A 20,756-nucleotide genomic window follows, 5' to 3' on the forward strand; every position below is an offset into this window, starting at 1 on the left:
GGTTTCATGAAATAGGAATTCCAGTAATGGAGTTGGCTGTGCTGTGAGCATCAGAGGTTTTGCTAGTTGCACAGTTATCATTTCCTCTTAGACCTGCTTCAAAATATTAAATGTATCAAAAGAATCAGTAGTTCTGGAGCAAGTGACATTATTTGCAACAGGAGCTCCTTCAACTGCTTGTTTTTTAATTCTGTTCCAAACCACAGAGCATATTATCAGTTCTAGAGACACAGCTTCTCTAAGTTCTTTCCAGTTCTGTATGGTTTTTCCACTTTCAACTTGATAAGGAGCCTATAGGCTGTTTTAAGGCATTTCAAAGGATCATTATCTCACAGTGTTTTTTCTCTTTCTGCTTTTTTAAAAACTCATTTTATTACACTTATATAAACACAAGCAGAACCCTTAATCATAACGGTAAGCATCTTTTTTCTTTGTAATCAATGAGAAACTCTTCTTGATGTTATAAGATGACAATAGTGAGAATCAAATATTATCTGATGATGTAAAATATCTTAAAATTTTAATAACTTAGAAACTTAAAACTTGGGGCACCTAGATGGCTCAGTCAGTTAAGCATCTGTCTTCAGCTCAGGTCATGATCTCAGAGTCCTGGGATCAAGCCCCGTGTTGGGCTCCCTGCTCAGTGGAGAGTCTGCTTCTCCCTCTCTGCTCTCCTCTTGTGCGTGCACTGTCTCTCTTTCTCTCTCTCCCCCACCCCCCAAAAAAATAATAAGTAAAGCTAAAAACAACAACAACTTAAACTTCCCCCACTATGGATTCAATTTCAAGAGGAAAACTAAAGGGAAAATAAGTCACTTTTAACCCCACTTTCACAGATACCATGAAGGCCAGTGAAAATAATGGTCGGGCAGCCCCAGTGGCTCAGCAGTTTATCGCTGCCTTCAGCCCAGGGCCTGATCCTGGAGACCCATCCATCGAGTCCCACGTCAGGCTCCCTGAACGGAGCCTGCTTCTCCCTCTGCCTGTGTCTCTGCCTCTCTCTCTCTCTCTCTGAATAAATAAATAAAACCTTTAAAAAAAAAGAAAGAAAATAATGGTCAATGAGCCAAAGGTTAAGAACCTCTGAATGAAGATTTAAAAAAAAAAAAAAAAAGATTTTATTTATTTATTGATTTGACAAAGAGAGAGTGAGAGAAGGCAAGCACAAGCAGGGGGAGTGGCAGAGGGAGGAGAAGCAGACTCCTGCCCCTAAAATAACTTTTAATGACTGCTGCTAATTCCAGCATCCAAGTTAGTTCTGGGTTGGTTGTGAAGGGACGATAGTTCTCTTAACTATGGGTCATGTTTCCATGACTTTTAATCTTTGATTTGATGCTGGACATTGTGCATTTTACCTTGTTAGCTGCTAGATATTTATGTATTGTTATAAATCTTGCTTTATTCTACTTAGTAATAGTTAGATTCTTCTGGGTGTTGCTTCGTAATTTATTAGGCAGGTCCAGACCTTTGCTCCGTTTAGAACTAATTATTCTCCTCCTCCTCCTCCTCCTCCTCCTCCTCCTACTACTACTACTGAGTCAGCACCTTCCCAGTACTCTACGCAGTGCCCTGTGAATCTGGCTGGAGGGAGCATGTGCTGTCCCCAACTCTGTGACTACTGGCCACTGTTCCCTCTCATCTCTTCAGATGGTTCTTTTCCCAGTTTGAAGTAATTCCCTTGCATACATCTGATTGGTGCTCAGCTAAATAGTTTAAGGGACCCTCTGCAAATCTCTTTCTGGCCAGCTTTCTCTTCTCTGGTACTCCACCCTATGAACTTTTCAATCCCTTGGTCTGTCTGGACCCTTAGCGCTACCTCCTCAACTCAGGGAGTCCACTGGGCTATGCCTCAGTTCCCCTTCTGTGCACCAAGGTCTGAAAACTCTCTCAAGGTAGTAAGCTAGGGTACCAATAAGACTCAACTCCTTTGTCTCCTACCCCTCAGAGATCACTGTCCTTTGCCTGATATTCCTTGTTTTGAAAACTATTGTTTTACATATTCTTTTTTTTTCTTTAAGATTTTATTTATTTATTTATTTATTTATTTATTTATTTATTTATTTATTTATTTATTTATTTGAGAAAGAGAGTGAGCACACGAGCAGGGGGGAGGAATAGAGGGAGAGTGAGAAGCAGGCTCCCCACTGAGTAGGGAGCCCCATGTGGGACTCAATCCTAGGACCCTGGGATCATGACCTGAGCCAAAGGCAGATGCCTAACTGACTGAGCCACCCCAGGCACCCCTGTCTGTTTTTCCTGAGGTTGTTTTAGGTAGGAGGTAAATCCACCCTGCATGCTACTCTGTCTTGTTTGGAGGCAGACATACTCAAAGAAAATTTTATTGTGCCTTTCCTTTCTTGATCAATATTTTCCTGCTTATTTTCCACTTTCAAATGCTTGTTAATTTAATCTGGGATCATAGACCCAGCCTTCTGAGACATGATATTATACATCTTACAACTCTTCAAAGCTTTTCTTCTGCATTCAGTGTTATCACATAATAGAGAAATTATATATGTTGATCTATATGTTTAATTATCTTTAATGTTACCAACCGCCTTTTATTATATAGCTTTGCCATTCTTCAGTTCCTAATTTTAATTACTCTTCTGATCGGTTGCTCCATATTTTATTTTATTTATTCATTTTGTTTTATTTTATTTTATTTTTATTTTTTTAAAAGATTTTATTTATTTATTCATGGCAGACACACAGAGAGAGAGGCAGAGTCACAGGCAGAGGGAGAAGCAGGCTCCATGCAGGGAACCCGATATGGGACTCTATCCCGGGGGCTGAAGGCAGGTGCTAAACTGCTGCACCACCCGGGCTACCCTTATTATATTTTATTTTTAAAAATTTTTATTTATTTATTCATGAGAGACACACAGAGAGAGAGAGAGGGAGAGAGAGAGAGAGGCAGAGACACAGGCAGAGAGAGAAGCAGGCTCCATGCAGGGAGCCTGACGTGGGACTAGATCCCGGGTCTTCAAGATCACACCCTGGGCTGAAGGTGGCACTAAACTGCTGAGCCACCCAGGCTGCCCGGTTGCTCCATATTTTAAAGTAATTTTCAGTAGTGGTACATATATGATAAGGAGTTTTTTTTAAATAAATCTTTCCATATGAAATATTTATTAGCCTTTGCACTTAAATAATAATCTGACAAATCTTGCCAAATTTCTTCTCCTCCAAGAGTCTATAGACATTGCTTTATTGTCTTCTGCAATGGTAATTACCATTACAGCAAGGATTTGCCTGCAAACAAATAGAAAGCTGAGTTTATTTATAATCTTGATATCTGACAAAGTAAAATTGACATTAAAATTAGTGGTAAGTTTAACAGTAGGGGTAGGGCAAATGATCTCTTCTTTGACCAAGTATTTAGAAGTATGTTGCTTAATATGCAAATATGTTAGGTTTTCTGTAGTTATTGATTTTTTTGTTTAATTCTGTTGTGGTCAGAGGACATACTTTACATTACTGAGTTCTTTTCAATTTGGCCTTGGCTCTATGTATGATCTTTCTTGGTGTCTCTGCCATGTGAACTTGAAAAGTATGTGTATTTTGTGGTTGTTAGGTATAGTGTTAGGTTTTTCTTGGTGATCTAGTCAGAAAATATTTTATTGGGATGCCTGGGTGGCTCAGCGGTTGGGCACCTGCCTTTGGCCCAGTGCGTGAACCTGGAGTCCCGGGATCGAGTCCCACATGAGGTTCCCTGCATGGAGCCTGCTTCTCCCTCTGCCTCTGTCTCTGCCTTGCTCTCTCTATGTGTGCCTCTCATGAATAAATAAATAAATCTTTTTTAAAAAAAAAGAAAATATTTTATTTTAGTAGATGAGTTTATATATATTGCAATGGCCGGTATTTTTATTCCTAGCTTTATCATATTGTTTTATGTTATATTTACTCTCATCTTTGATCTTTGATTTTTTTAGTTCCTTTAATATATTTAGAATGATTTACATTTTATTCTAGTGCTCGCCTTTATCCTAATATCTTTACAGACTGTCCCTGATTTATGAGTTTTTATGATCATGACCTGAGCTGAAGGCAGACATTCAACCACTAGCCACCCAAATGCCCCTGAAGTGCACTTTTTAAAATAAATGTTGCCCCTATTTTTCTAGTCTGCCTTCTTGTGATTCTGTGATACTAGGTTGTTTCAGTAGGACTCTGATTTTTTGCCTCTTCCTTTTTCCCCTTTTATCATTCACTCTCCAAAAGACACCTATTATTCACCGGTTCCTGTAAGAATTGGTATCTTCCTGAGACTGCCACTCTTGTCCTGCGCAGCGTCTAAGCCCTTCCTTTTGACTCCTCTGAGGCCGGTCCGCTGATCCATTTCATCACTCAGGGTGGGGCCCTCTTTTTCTAGGGTTTATTTTACCAGGTGCAGTCCTCATGAGTCCCTTCCCTCTTGTGCCCCCTCACTCTCTTTTGCATGATGCCAACCTGACTCTGCCCTGATTGTCACTAGCACTGACTCTTCGGGTCTAAGATGATTATTTCCTCACAGCTACCTGAAATTTAAACATGTTCTGGCTCCCACTTATGTTGTAGGCTTAAGCATTGGATGATTTTACTTTCTTTCCCTTCCTTTTTTTTTTTTTTTTTAAGATTTTATTTATTTGAGAGAGACAAAACGAGCAGGGGGAGAGACAGAGGGAGGCAGAGACAGTGGGGAGAAGCAGACTCCCCGCTGAGCAGAGAGCCCACTGTGGGGCTCTATCCCAGGACCCTGAGATCATGACCTGAGCCAAAGTCAGATGCCTAACTGACTGAGCCACCCAGGCACCCCCACTTTCTTTCCTTTTCAATATGGCTTCTAAGGAGAATATGTGGTGAGTTTAAACTTTAATGGCCACCATTATTCTCTAGAAATCTGGAAACTCACATGTTCTTAGGCTCTTCCTCTAGTTTAAGAAAAACAGCTCCAGGGTATTATGTGCAACTGAGGAATCACTACATTCTACTCCTGAAACTAATAATACAGTATGTGTTAAATAAATTAAACTTAAATTTAAAATTTTAAAGGAAAGAAAAGAAAAACAGCCCTAGAAACTATAAAGAAGCATTATAAGTATGGTTGATGAAATAAGGATGGCAGGGAATTCTAACCAGTAGCCGCATTCAAAAAATGCCAAGTGAATATATATGTTTTTAAGTTAAAGCAAAATATTTAAGGAATGATGTGTTATTTTTTTATCTACTTTACCAACCTTTTTAATAAAGGAGTTTCTACCCTGGAACTCTGGGATGCTCAGTTGGTTATGTCTGCCTTCAGCTAGGTCATGATCTCGGGGTCCTGGGATCCAGCCCTGTGTGGGGCTCCCTGCTCAGTGGGGAGTCTGCTTCTCCCTCTCCCTCTGCCCCTATCCCCCCCCACTTGTGCTCTTGCTCTCTCTCTCAAATAAATAAATAAATAAATAAATAAATAAATAAATAAATAAATAAATAAAATCTTAAAAAAAAAAGAAGTACTTCTACCCTAAGTCCACAGTATGTAGCACTCTAGGGGTTTGTTCAGATTTGGATTTTTTTTTCTTGTTAGGAAAAAACTTCACATGCAAGAATGCTATATATTATGCCTCATGTCTTCTGTTTCCTTTCATGTAATCTAGTGTTTGCTGCCTGGGTGGACATAGGGAGGGATGTAACTGGGAGTGAGGGAGGAAAAACATGATGGGCCAGTTCTGAAGACAACTAATGGAAGATCATTGCCCATTTTTTCTTTAGTGCGATCTCTGAGTCCCAGAGCTAGAAGTGGACAAAGCAAATCCATCTTTTTTCTGTTTTCTTTGGGATCAGGTTTTGATTTTTATGCTAGAATCCAAGAATATGTTGTTAATCTCTTCAGCATTGGCATTAGTGAAAATCCCCTGGAGACTTTGGCATCTGGTCTTCTCTTTAGTTTCCAGTGCTCTTGCCAGTTTTCATCTTTTTGTAATTCTTTATGGGTATTATCATGGAAATTGGAAGAAAGGCATATTAGGCCCTGCTGGTTTGCCCAGATACTAACCCAGAAGTTCTACAAATTATTTTTCAGTAATGAATAGGAAAAGATATATTTAGGGGAGTGAATCAGTTATTCATAATAATATTACTTATTTCTCAAGTAGCCTACTTTAAAAATTTAATAAGATTTCTTAATAAAAATGTCCATGAAAATAATCTTTCTGTATATAACACTATATCAAATGAATTTAAGTTATATATTTCCTCACCAAATTTAGTCAAAATCTTATAATTCCCATGCCTAAACTCTTTATTCATGGTTATGTTTGCATGTTAAAATGGCTTTTCAAGGAGCATGGGATTTACACAAACCTTATATCACCTGGACCCAGATAACAAGGAAAAGAAATCCTGCCAGGAATTTCAGTGGTACCATTGACCCTTGAGCAACATGGGTGTGAGCTGTGTTGGGTCCACTTATACACAGATTTTATAATATAAATATAGTGCAGTACAATAAATGTATTTTCCTTATGATTTTCTTAATAACATTTCTTTTTTCTAGTTTCCTTGATTGTAAGAATACAATATACAATACACCTAACATACAAAGGGTCTGGTCAATAGTAAACTATTAATAGTTAAGTTTTGAGGGAGTCAAAACTTGTACATAGATTTCTTTTTTAAAAAAAATATTTTATTTATTTATTCATGAGAGACATAGAGAAAGTAGCAGAGACACAGGCAGAGGGAGAAGCAGGCTCCCTGCAGGGAACCTGATGTGGGACCTGATCCCAGGACCCCAGGATCATGACCTGAGCCAAAGGCAGACGCTCAACCACTGAGCCCCCAGGCGCCCCTGTACATGGATTTTTGACTGCACGGGGAGTCAGCACCCCCCACCCTAACATTGCTCAAGGGTCTGCTATGTAATGGCTAAAAATGTGAACTCTGTAGTTGGAGCTAGTTCAAATCTTATCTCCTCCATTTGTTATTTATGTGACTTTGGGCAAGTTACTTAACATCTGTAAGCAGCAGTTTCCTCATGTGCAGGAGGTAACATTAGTAGTACCTACCTCATAGACACTTATGTGCGGATTTAGTGAAAGAATATGTATAAAACACCTAGCACAATGCCTGGGACATGGTCACGACTCAGTAGCTTGAGGTGAAGACGGAAACAATAATGACGATGCTCACAAAGAGGTAACAGGATGGACTTTACTCTGGGTGTTTCTTGAATTTTTTAATCAGTAACTTTTTTTCTTTTTCAAAATTTTTCATCTCAGAAAATATTATCATAGCTATTTGTTTCTGTTTCTAAAAATTTGATACTGCTTTTCAGAGTGTGTCTTTTTTATGACAGATGGTCAGCAGCTAATGGTAAAATGAGGATGGAATGTAATAGCATTATATTTATTTATGGGAAATATTTTACTGCCCCACCCTTCAACTAGTTGGAAAATGAAAGTCAAAAACTGGAAACTATTTATAAATGGACAGTGCTGTGATCTCAGTGTCTGAAACTGTAGACTTTTAGAAAATATTTATAGAATATTGGAAACTAGTCACTGATCAGTCTCTTCTTGCCCTGTTATTTTTAAAGCTAATCCAGAGAATATGCAATTTGAGGTGAATTAAAACAATACTAAAATGTCATCAAAGATAATTAACTGTGTACCATTTTATATAAGTTTTTAAGAGAAGAAGATAGAGAAAATGATTCTCTCTCTTGTGAATAGGGGCATTTGAAGTTAATAGAGATATTTGGTAATAGAGCCTTGAAAATAAGCTGAATGAATGGAAATATAAACATTCAAGGAGATACTGAGGTCACATCTACATCCTGCTAAGGAGACAATTTAGCATAGTGGTTAGAAGTGAGGAATTCAGGAGTCAATTAGAAACTCTGCCTGAGTTTCAAACCCAGTTCCTTCACCTGCTCAACTACACAATCTTTCAAGTCACCTAACTGCACTGTGTCTAGATTGTGTCTGTGTCAGAGTGTCAATGATTAAACGTGATAATATACATAGATCATTTAAAATGGCATATGGCACAGAATAAATGCTCTATAAATGCTAGCTACTGTTATTCAAACTAGCCTGGCCAAAACAAAGAAACCTCAAAATAATTCCAGTTTGGTGGTTATGGACATGGATGAAACATGCCAGGTTTAGAGATGGGTCTCTGTCAATGTGAACAACACATTAGAGTTCCTTTTCTTTACATAATTCTTTGACTACTTACTGCCATAGTCATTCACGTAAGCTGGGGTGGGTAGTGAGCATTGTGCAGTAAGGATCCTCGAACAGTCCCACAGGTGCCTACCTTAAGAAGCTATTTAGAGAGCCCAAACATTTGCCAGAGTAAAAGCACACACTACTTTGCCATAATAAAGTGAGGTCATTGCAGGGACTTGTGTGATTATTGGAAAATCATTTCCCATGAACATCATTAGTCATTCAGAGATTTAAATTTCACAAATGGGATCAACAGTCTAACAAAGATAGTGTTGTTTGTACAGCAAACTATACCATATGCTTAATCTGAAAAATAGGGAAAATCCCTAGATAACAGATGACAACATATCTTTTTTATATGCATTTCATGATTAGTAGACTGTGACTTAGCTATATTTGACACTAATACTTTTCTAAAATGAGACTCTCACATGGGAGAGAATATTGTAATATGTCTTCGAAATTAAAGTTAAATTAAATACACCAGTGTATTTCATAAGGGGAATTATTTTTTTAAAAAGATTTATTTATTTATTTATTTATTTATTTATTTATTTATTTATTTATTTATTCATGAGAGACACAGAGAGAGCAGAGACACAGCAAAGGGAGAAGCAGGCTCCATGCAGAGAGCCCGATGTGGGACTTGATCCCGGAACCCTGGAATCACCTGAGCTAAAGGCAGACGCTCAACTGCTGAGCCACCCAGGCATCCCACTGAGCCATCCAGGCATCCCTCATAAGGGGAATTCTTGCCAGCAAGAAGAAAGAATGGGAATATAATGTTCCATTGTATCTCCATATTATTCTTATATCTGTATCTCAGATTATAGTCTTGTAATTGTGGTTCTGTTGTTTCCATGTCTGCAGAATCAGTATCCACATTTTGCAATATAAAGGGTGTTTTTAAGCTACCAGCTTATTTAGCATGCATCATATTCCAGGTTTATGTATGTGTGCTTTATGTATGCTGCCTCATTTAATTCTCCTAACAATTGTGTAAGTAGGTTCTTTTATCCACATTCTACTGGTGAACAAAAAGCTCTAGTTTATATAACCGTGTAGACCTGAGATGCAGACCCTGAAAGGCTGTGCCCTTAAAGACAGTGCAGGACTGCATCTGAGAGAGTGAGGCCTTCAGAACTGGTCAGGAGGAGGACCAGAAACTACTGAAACAATTGATAGCATCCACTTTCTAGTACTTTGGTTGTATGGAAATAAAACTTTGGAACAGTACAATTTACAAATAATCATGAAATGCTACAATGTTTGTAGTGTTACCTGTACATGCATAGATACATACAGAAGATAGAAGTCAACACATGTTATAATATAGCAATAGTCAGTCCCATAATCATGTATGAGTTTGATGAGGCCATTGTTTATTTGTAAGATTGTGGTAATTACACAGTTAATACTGCTGAAAACTGTCATGACCATGCAAAGCACTTTTTTTTCCATCTCACTTCGGTACCCATACCTTTGAGGAAGAGATTGTATCATATGCAAAAAGAGATGTGTTCAAAGTACTTTTATCTCTATACAGGGGCCTATTAAAGGGACTTGATTGTAGGAGGTTATCAATGGTTTTCTTAAGATAGTTTCTGAGGAACTAGAACTTCCTTTCAAGGGCAAGCCATTATCATCTACATGGGCTCATTATGTAAGTGTCCTGGAAGCTAGTCACTCATCTTTTCCTCTATGGAAGAAAATCAAGAATTTAGAACATTTAATCAAATGTGTTGACTTCATATAACAAGGCTCAAGACTAGTGATTCTCACTCAATAAATGGTACTGGGATAACTGGATATCTAATGCCAAAGAATGAAATTGGATCCCTACCTCACAGCACACACAAAAACTAACTTAAAATGGATCAGAGACCCAAGGTGCCTGTGTGACTCAGAGGATTGGGCAGCCGACTCTTGGTTTAGGCTTGGATCATGATCTCGGGGCCTTGGATTGAGCTCCTCACCAGGGTCCGCACTCAGTAGGGAGCTTACTTCAGGATTCCCCCTCTCCTTGTTTTCTCTCTCTCTTTTAAATAAATAAATCTTTTTTAAAAAAATCATGAGAGACCTAAATGTAAGAACTAAAATTATAACCTTCCTAAAAGGAAAGATCAGAGTAAATCTTTGTGACCCTGGATTAAGCAGTGGTTTTATAGATAAAACACCAAAAGCAACAAAAGGAAAAATAGATAAGTTGTACCACATCAAAATTTTAAACTTTTGTTCTGCAAATGATACTATAAAGAAAGCAAAAAGACAATGCAGAGAATTAGAGAAAATATGAACAAAACATGCACCTGATATGGGAATTACATCCAGAATAAATGCAACCCAATTATAAAAAGACAAATGGCCCAATTAAAAAATGAGCAAAGTATCTGAATAGATATTTCTCCAAAGCAGCTGTACAGGTAGTCAATATTCACATGAAGATGAAAACATAAAACTGCAGTGAGATACCACTTCATACCAACTAAAAATCGCTATAATCAAGAAGACGACCATTAACAAGTGATGATGAGCATGTGGAGATATTGGAATGCTCACAGTCAGTGACAGTGTAAATGGTACAGGTGCTTTGGAAAACAGTTCTGCAGGTCCTTAAAAGGTTAAATATAGGATTACCATATGAGCCAGCAAACCCACTGCTCAGTATATATCCAAGAGAAATGAAAACAAGCTTCTGTACAAAAACTTGTATGCAAACATACACACATTACAACATTATTCAGAGTAGCCAAAATGAGGAAACAATCCAAATGTCTGTTCCCTGATGAATATGGATGAAGAAAACATGTTATATTCTTACAATGAAATATTATTCAGCCATATAAAGGAATGAAGTACTTGATAGATGCTGCAATGTGGGTGAACCACAAAAATGTTATGCTAAGTGAAGGAAACCATCACGAAAGACCACATAGTCTATGATTCCATTTTTATAAAGATTTTATTTACTTATTTGAGAGAGAGTGAGCAAGAGGGAACACAAGCAGGGGCAGAGGGACAGGGTGAGGCAGGCTCCCACTGAGCAGGAAGCCTGATGCAGGGCTTGATCCCAGGACCTGAGCCAAAGACAGATACTTACCTGCTTAATGGACTGAGCCACCCAGGTGCCCCTCTATGATTTCATTTATATGAATATCTAACATATGCAAATCTGTAGGAGCACTGTAGATTAGTGATTGCCTTGGGCTGCAAGGAGGGTAGGGAGAGAAGAACTGAAGGATAGCTGCTAGTGGGTGCACAGTTTTTATTTAGCAGGGGAGAAAAATAGTTTAAAATTAAATTGTGTTGATGGTCATACAACTCTGAATTTACTAAAAACATTGTGTTGATGGTCATACAACTCTGAATTTACTAAAAACATTTAAGTCTACGCTTTAAGTGGGTGAATTGTATCATTTGTAAATTGTATTTTAATAGTTAATTTTAAGAAAATTAGCATGGGTGCTTTTATACATTTGCATGCCCAGGCTGAAGTGCATGTCAACGAGAACACTCTCTTATGGCGTCAGTAGTTTTCAGAGCTCCCCGGGTGACTGCTTTGTGTAGAAGGTGAAGAATCACTGCTCTAGAAGAAGGTCTAAACTAAATGAGTTTCTAATTTAGGAAACTTCAAAAGAGTTCTGGTCCTATGTAAGAGGACTCCAGGAGACCTCCTCTAATATTGGTACTTAAAGTGTGGTCCTCAGAGCAGCAGCAACAGTACTACCCGGAACCTGTTAGAGATTCCTGGCTTCACCAGCTCAAAGAAATCAGAATCCACAGTTTAACAAGACCTTCTTCTAGTGGGTTGCCTGGGTGGCTCAGTTGGTTGAGTGTGAGACGCTGGATTTTGGCTCAGACTCAACCAACTCTGGCTCTGGTGGTGGCTCTGGCTGTCAGGCTTAGAGTTGAGGCTGGAGCCTGCTTAGGATGCTCCCTCTCCCTCTGCCTCTGCCCCTCTCTGCCCCAGCTCATGATCCTCTGCACATATGCTCTTTCTCTGTCTCTGCCTCTCTCTCTAAAAAAAAAAAAAAAAAAAAAAAAAGTCTCCTGGTGACCTAGTAGTAGTACCTGAAAGTGAACAGTTGTGCTCCAGAGCAGTGGTCACAACCCAGTGCCTCTAAGCTGCATATCAGATTCACCTGGGAGTTTAAAACAATATGAACACCTGGGTTCTACCCCTGGTGACCTTTCTGGTTATGAGGGACAGCCTGAGCATTTGGATTTTATCTTATTTTTTTAATATTTTATTTTTAAGTAATCTCTATACCCAATGTGGGACTTGAACCCACAACCCCAAGATCAAGAGTCTCGTGTTCCACTGACTGAGCCAGCCAGGTGCCCTGAGCATCTGGATTTGAAAAACTCCTCAGGCAATTCTTTTTTTTTTTTTTTTAAGATTTTATTTATTTATTCATTAGAGACACAGAGAGAGAGGCAGAGACACAGGTGGAGGGAGAAGCAGGCTCCATGCAGAGCCCAACGCGGGACTCGATCCTGGATCTCCAGGATCAGGCCCTGGGCCACCTATGTGTCCCTCCTCAGGTGATTCTAATGCGAGGCAAAGTGAGAAGAACTGGTGTAACAATACTGTTTGGGGACATTTAATGGTGAAGAGAAGAGATGATAGTTAAAAAAAAAAAATACGTAAAAACATGGAAGAGCATGCATAAAAAATAAAGATTATTGGTGACAAAAATGTCCAGAGGTGTAGAGGAATGGCAGTATGACCACAGAGGGTTTGCTCTAAAAAAACACAGGGGAGCACCTGGGGGGCTCAGTGGTTAAGGTCTGCCTTTGGCTCAGGTCACGATCCTGGGTCCTGGGACCCAGTCGTGTATCGTGCATTGAATAGTTTGCTTCTCACTCTCCGTCTCTCTCCCCATCACTCATTTTCTCTCTCTCTCTCTTTCTAATAAATAAATAAAATTTTTTTAAAAAAAAAGACACAGGAAAAGGAAAAGATAAAAAAAGACTAAGCATTTTTCCATCCAGATACAAACCTTTTGTATGATCACTGGAGACTCCTCAAATTTAGGTGACTGCGGATTTGTGAGTTCTTAAACTGCATTGAAAATAGGTGCCTTCCTGTTGAACTTTTAGTCTATAAAGAGAATGTTAGCTTATTATCAGGGTGGTGGATATTTTTTCCCAATAGCCAGAGTGCTGGTGTCCAGTTCCTCAGCCCTGGGAAACTGAATTCCTACCTCGACTCGACAGGGGGAGCTGTGTGGGGTCGGGGTGTTTATGCTTCCCTTCAGGTGTCGCCAGTAATGGGCCACCGCTCTCCAATGACCATCGTCTCCCTGCCCTTGGCTGGTCACTTGGCAATCAGGACTCTCTAAGATTCCCGACGCAGTACCGGGGAGCTGGTGGTCTTTGAGATCCCCCTTCAGCCCCTGCCCCCCTCGCAGCCCCAGCAGCCCCTCCCCTGTGGTCCTGTCCCCCCACCACCACCTGAGTGCACACGCCCCCAGCAGCAGTCAGTGCCCCCACTGCGCAGCCCACTGTGTATGGGGTTTCTGCAGCTCCCCAGGTGGATCTGGGTTGGGGGAACTTGGTGCAGCACAGAGCTTAAAGGGAACCCACAGGCCTTCCCCGCTTCTTCCTCCTCCCCTGCCTTTTCCTCCTCCTTCCTCCTCCCCTTCCTCCCCACCATCCCTTTCTTCATCCCTTCCACCTCAGGCTTTGAGACCCTGTAACCTTTACTGAAAGAAAAGTAAAAGGCTTTAGTAGTGAGACTTGAGAACCTTGTGACCTAATAGGACATTTTCTCCCTTTCGGTAAAGGCAATCCTGTTCTTTTTTTTTCCCTCCACTCCTAGCATGAGCCCAACACCTGAGCTTGAACCCTGAGATCAAGAGTCCTGTTGCTTCGCAGAGGGAGCCACCAGGTGCCCGAGGCAATTCTGTTCTTAAACTTACGGAGTTGTCGACTCCTGAGGGAGTTACACCCCCATTCAGGGCGATAGTTTCTGAGTGGTTAGAATGCAATTACACTCCAAGGTTAACGTATTTAAATACTACATGCACATCCTAGTATGGATAGTTTTCCTCTCTTTAAGTTCCTAAACTCTGTAAAATATCCAAGCTTTCCCCTTGTTATATTTTTAAATGTTGTGTTTGTGGGACCTTAAATTTTTACAAATTATATACTCCTTTAAAAAAAAAATCTTAAATTTTGGGACACCTGGGTGGCTCAGTCAGTTGAGAGAACAACTCTTGATTTCAGCCCCAGTGGTGATCCCAGGGTCATGGGATGGAGCCCTGAGTGCATAGCCTGCTTAAGAGTCTCTCTCCCTCTGCTCCCCCTAAAGAAAATAAATAAAATATTAATTTTAATTAAAATATTAATTAAAAGTCTTAAATTTTTCTTGATTACAATAATAATGCTAGTTGTAGAAGTCGAAAGCCCTCTATAATCTTACCCTACCCCTCTGTCCACTCCAGTTAACAGTTTAGTGTATATTTTCCCATATTTCCATAATTACTTCCCATGTAGGTATGCATCTTTCTAAAAAATGCATCCAGAAATATTTCTAAAATCCATCATTTTCCAAAAGGCTAGCTCCAGGGAATGGTACATGGGCTTATCCAAGATTTTAACAACTTTTTATATTTTGAGGTGGAGTAACCTGAGATTTATGGTATTTTATTCAAGTACACTTGGTTTCCTTGATTTATTTAATAACCTGAAGTGACTAAGGGCTTTTAGTCATTGTTTTAATCACTAATCACATACTGTGTCTTCCTTCTTGCCTCATATTCGTAACCACATCCTTATCCAAATATTCTGATTACTACATTTTAAAAAGTAATATCACAAAATAAATAAATAATAAAAAAATAAGAAGTAGTATCACAACCTACTTAAGAGAACTGGTTGTTTTTTGCTTTTTTGTTGTTGTTGTTGTTTTGTTCCTGTTTGCATCATGGTGAGTCTGCTTGTGAAGATTTTTCCCAGCAAATAATCCATCACCAGGATTACTCATGGACTCTAGTATTCCAAATATCATCTCTTCTTTTAAGTGTCCTTATTTTGAAATATCTGTGGCTCTTTTGAATAAAGCAAAAAATATAAATGAATGAATATCATAACAGAGAAATTCTTTCTTTTTAAAAGTCATTAGAAGAGGGGATCCATGGGTGGCTCAGTGGTTTAGCGCCTGTCTTCGGCCCAGGGTGTGATCCTGGAGTCCTGGGATTGAATTCCACGTCGGGCTCCCTCCATGGAGCCTGCTTCTCCCTCTGCCTGTGTCTCTGCCTCTCTCTTTTTCTATGTCTTTCATGAATAAATAAATAAATAAATAAATAAATAAATAAATAAATAAATAAAATCTTTTTTAAAAAAGTCATTAGAAGAATATCCTTTATGGGATGCCTGGGTGGCTCAGTGGTTGAGCATCTGCCTTTGGCTCAGGGTGGGATCCTGGGGTCCCAGAATCGAGTCCCACGTTGGGCTCCCTCCATGGAGCCTGCTTCTCCCTCTGCCTATGTCTCTGCCCCTCTCTCTGTGTCTTTCATGAATAAATAAATGAAATATTTTTTTTAAATCCTTTATTTAACTGTGCCTAATGCTTTGGGATATTCCAGTGAACATGCTTTTTAAGGACAAGGGATTATGTACTATATTTTAGCCCTGAAATTTGGGGGTATTCCTTTGAATTGAATGAATTTTGTTTTGTTTTTCTGTAGTCCAGAAAAATTCTATCTTCATTTTAAGTTACCTTAAAATTTTAACATGCAAATTTTACTTAGCTAAATCTAAATTTCATCAATAGTAATAACTTCTTCTGAACAATATGAAGACTTTATAAAATGCATTCATTCTGATTTCCCCTTCTGACTTACTTGCTATTTTAACTCTCTTTACATTAAACCCACAAATTAGACATCATCAACTTGTTTAGATTTTCTCACATTCACCATTTTGTTTGCTAATCATCCCTTCTTGGTTTCAGAGCTTCTGGAAACAAACCCTGTCATTTTGGACTGGTTGACAGTCTTCAGGACAATCAGATAGTTAGTTGCCTCGAAGAAAATGAGAAGAGTCCTGGGAAATATGCCCCCCTCCCCAACAGTGCTGTCTTCTGTGCCCCCAGGACTAGAGGCATCCCTGTGTATTTCCCTCCCTTTCTCTAGTTAGCAAGTTTTATGGAGTAGAGAGAACCAGGACATCTGATAGAATACTAAAGTTAAATACGTCCAATTTGAAGAGCTGTCGTGTTTTTCTGAGATCATATTCTTCTTACCATTTTTGCTGTTATAATCTTTATTTTAGGGGTGCCTGGGCAGCTAAGTCAGTTAAGCGTCTGACTCGATTTCAGCTCAGTTCATGATCTCAAGGTTGGGAGATTGAGCCCCAAGTCGGGCTCCACACTGGGCGTGGAGCCTGCTAAGTTTCTCTCTCTCTCTGTGCTCTGCCCCCCCTTAAAAAAAGATTATCTTTATTTTATAATATAATGATGGTGGTAGTGGAAGTTTGGGATTTTTTTAATTAGTTAAACTTTATTTAAAAATTTGTTTTACTTGGCAAAAACAACATTGCCAATCACAACCCAGATTTTTTGAAATTTTATGGACCTTGAAATCCCAAGCTACTGCCGTAGACAACTACGTGTAATTTTAAATGTGGGTATTGGGTTGCCTGAAAACATGTCCTCTTGGTTACATCAGGGTCCTTAATGGTTTTTCAGGTGTATACAAATCTTACAGTGTTAACAGTACTGTCCAGCCTTTAGTTGGGTTAGCAGGCAGTCCTTAGGACTCTCCCAACAATTGAAAATTGTTTTTTACATAAGGCTGGGTCTATACTAGCAAAACCATGTACATCTCACATATATGTGGTGATGCTAATGCTCTCAATTTTTTTTTTTTTAAGATTTTATTTATTTAAGAGAGAGAGTGGGTGGGAGGGAGAGGGAAAGAGAAACTGAAGGAGACTCCTCACTGAGCTTAGAGCCCACCGCAGGACTCAGTCCCATGACTGTGAGATCATGACCTGAGCCAAAACCAAGAGTCGGACACTTGACCGACTGAGCCATCCAGGCGCCCCGATACTCCCAATTTTTTTAAGAACACCATTTTGAGAGTCATATGATCTAATATTTGGCCAATAACTTTGTGTCTCTTTACTCATAATATAAAAAGTTGGACTGTGATCCCTAAGTTTCCTTTCACCACTAATGTAGGTTGTGATTGTAGTATTGATGCTGCCAGCCTGGTAGGTGTTCTTTCCTCATCTTCCTGTGAATGGTGGATGTGAAGTCTACACAGAATGACTTGAGTTCTCATTTCCCCTTTGTGAAGAATGGTCATGTATAAATACAGCCACATCGTTTATTGCAAAGGGTCACAGGAATCTTATTTTTAAATTGTGGTATGTGTGACACTGACAGATATTCACTCATTACTATCTATAATGTAGACAAATAATGATGAATTAAAGATGCACCAACTACAGATTTTAGAGATCTCTGAATTTGTGACAAAGTTGTTAACTGGCAAGTTTGTTATTTCCTGGAAGTACAAGGAAGGGAAGTATTGAAAGTCATCATATTAATTTGAGAGGAAACTAACGTTTCGTAAAAAATTCTCTTCTAGCGAAGGAAGCCCATCTCCCAGAATGGAGCTGCTGCATAATATCGACCCCAACTTTGTGGATATTTCACCATGTGAGTACCTCATTTATCGCTACTAAACTTAATTTCTTTAGCTAGCAAAGCCATTTGTGTTGCCAGGTTGTCTTCAGCCTTGCTTTCTCCTTTTCCACTTGGGTTTGCTGTCAGGATAAACAGTCTCCACGACACCTGTTGTACTGACCTCACTGGCTTTGGTGCTGTTCTTGGCTCTGCCACTTACTAGCTTCGAGCCACTTCAGCTCCCTACTTCAGCTTTGCCGTAGGACCTCAGAGGCTCCTGCTCATTGCTCACATTCAACAGGACCATCTTATTGTTGCCCTCTTCTCACCTGACAACCCCAGAGTCTTCTTCCAGGAAACCCAAGGTCAGATAAGCCGCCATGTCCTCTGACGGAGCTGGCCACATGCTGCCCAGCACCTGCTGTGTCTCAGAGGTGTGACTTACCTACCAATCGGGGAAGCCATTTGGCTGGACTGTCTCCTGCCTAAGTTAAGCCATAGTAGCCCCATTAATTCTTCAGGGAAAGAGGCCATTTATTCTCTTAGATCACAACAGGCTGTAACGGTCTGGTGCATATACTAGGCTAGTGGCCCCAAGAACCCTAGCCTAGTGAGTTTGCATCTGGAAAGCCTTAACTCTTAGGCCCTTTGTCCAGCCTCCCCCGTCAAGCCTCATCTCAAGACTCTTCAGAAAACAGTGCTCTTCAATTCCTTTCATTCCCTTAGGTGCTCACATCCCCTCCTTTCTAGACATAGGGCCCCTTCACTCACTCATTCCATCGTTCAGGCTTTCCTTACTTCTTTGTCTCTCCAGTCTGTGGCACAACCAGCCCCAGGATTTCCCTGCTCAGATAACAACCTGATAGCGGTTGTGTGGCAGGGAGCACTAGAGGACCACTTGCTCTGCCAGCTGCATCCAGCCCCTCCTTGCCCTGTGAGACACTTACCCTTTCTAAACATGTAAATTGTCATATTTTGTCTTGAATATACTTGTATGCTTTTCTCTGTAGCTTCAACACCTTTTCTTGCACTTCCACAATTTTTCCTCATCCCTTAAAACTCAACACAAATGTCCCATATATGTGAATGCTTCTTGGAACCCCAGAAAGTCCTTCTTCAGCATCCGTTTGTATGGATGTGCATAAAGCCTTCAGTCAGTTCCCTTATATGTGCCTTCATTTCCCATGAAGCTGAGAGCTCCTGGAAGTCAGGGTCTATGCCTTATTTATCTTTCATCCTCACAAGTTAACACAAATACTCAGCACGGGGTAGGCCCTCAGTGATGATTACTTGAAGACTAATGGAGGAATGTTGGGATAGAATTAGGACAAAAGTGGAAGCACTTTTAATTTTAAATTCAGAAAGGAAAGGGCCTGAGGCAGGTCGGGATGGCTATAGCATGGAGAAATTGATATTTCCGTTGGAGTAACTTTTGTCAGTGAGAGAGGCAACGGTAGCCACTTGTCTATGTGGTAGCCACTAGCCGTGTGTGGCTATTGAACACCTGAAAGGTAGCTAATTGTGAATTGAGATGTGCTGCAAGTATAAAATACACATCAGGTTTTGAAATGGGGCTGGTGGGAAGTGCCGAGGTGGCTCATTTGGTTAAGTGTCTCAGTCTTGGTGGTGGCTCAAGTCATGATCTCAGGGTCGTGAGATCAAGCCCCATGTTGGGCCCTTGCTGAGCATGGAGTCTGCTTAAGGTTCTCTCTCTCCCTCTCCCTCTGTGTCCCCACCCTCCACTCGTGATTACGTGCTCTTTCTCGAAAGAAAGAAAGAAAGAAAGAAAGAAAGAAAGAAAGAAAGAAAGAAAGATAGATAGTTTAAATTCTAGATTTCTGCATAACCCAGCCACAGTACTGCTTGCTTCAGGGTTCCTAGTCAACCTGCTGTGGGTTTCACTACCTTCCCCGTAGTGCCCCAGCTCAATCCCCACATAGACACCTTGTTTCTCCAGTATAAAAGTTAAGGAGGTCATGGAACTCAGAATAGAGAATGGTTTTAGTTTTGCCACCCATAGATTATAAGCAAGTCCCTCCTTTTCCTGGACTCAGTTTCCCACAGGCTAAATGACGGACTTACAATGACTCTCTACTGCTGTTCCAAATTCAGGGACATTTTCTGGCTTTCTGCTGCCCGCACCCCCCTCCTCGAAATCCACTCCAGGCCTCTCTATTGGCCTTCCCTGCCCACGAGGGACTCTTGCTCTGACTGCTGCTTGTAATGAAGGACACTGTCCAGCATTGGCATTGACATAGAACCACATTCACTGCTGGTCCACAGAAACAGGGCTTTCATTTCTGTCTCCACCTGCAACTAGGAAAATGCCCCTCCTCCTCACACAAGCACAACACCTTAGACTTCTCTCCCCAATTTTGATATTCATTTTAATCCACTGTGCAGCAGAAGCTGAAAAAAGGGAAGCTGTCTTTGGGGGGTCTGTTCCTTCACAGGAGGATGATACAAGCTCATTTCCTTTTCTATGTAGTTAAATTTGGGGGCGGAATAAAATCCATCAAGAAGAAAATATGTATTTATAGGACAACAAGCAAGTCTGTGAATCATTTTTGTAGAATGTTTTGTGAGTATGTTCTAGAGGCTTTGTGGAATGAAATCATACTGTGGCCAATCTCGAGTATAAATTACAGATTGAGCATTGAGTCAGTGTTATCACAGAACTATTTCTTTGGTTTCTAACTCCAGTACTTCTCAGATTGTCCTTACTTATAGCACAAGAGGGTGGTATTTTACTTCTTCCTTCCCAAAAGCCACTTCACCAGTTTCCTCACCTATGAAGTGAAGATTGAATTAAAAGATGTCTGAAGTCCCTTCCAGCTTCAACATTCTGTGGGTCTCTGCATAAAGAGGATCTCAGAGGAGCAAAGCTGCTGACTCAGTTTCTCACCCTTTCCACCCTG

General features: G+C 40.1%; 1 protein-coding gene across 7 annotated transcripts in view; it reads left to right on the plus strand.

Moving 5' to 3' along the window:
- Nucleotides 1-20,756, plus strand: part of ARSB (arylsulfatase B) — a 187,445-nt gene that overhangs the window by 88,830 nt on the left and 77,859 nt on the right. For all 7 annotated transcript variants that reach the window (XM_072793968.1, XM_072793981.1, XM_072793987.1 and 4 more), the window contains exon 6: nucleotides 17,801-17,871. In XM_072793968.1, the coding sequence (XP_072650069.1) occupies nucleotides 17,801-17,871 (71 nt within the window). The remainder of the gene's footprint in view (nucleotides 1-17,800; nucleotides 17,872-20,756) is intronic.

This window comes from Canis lupus, chromosome 2, assembly GCF_048164855.1.
Source record: "Canis lupus baileyi chromosome 2, mCanLup2.hap1, whole genome shotgun sequence".
Taxonomy (NCBI): domain Eukaryota; kingdom Metazoa; phylum Chordata; class Mammalia; order Carnivora; family Canidae; genus Canis; species Canis lupus.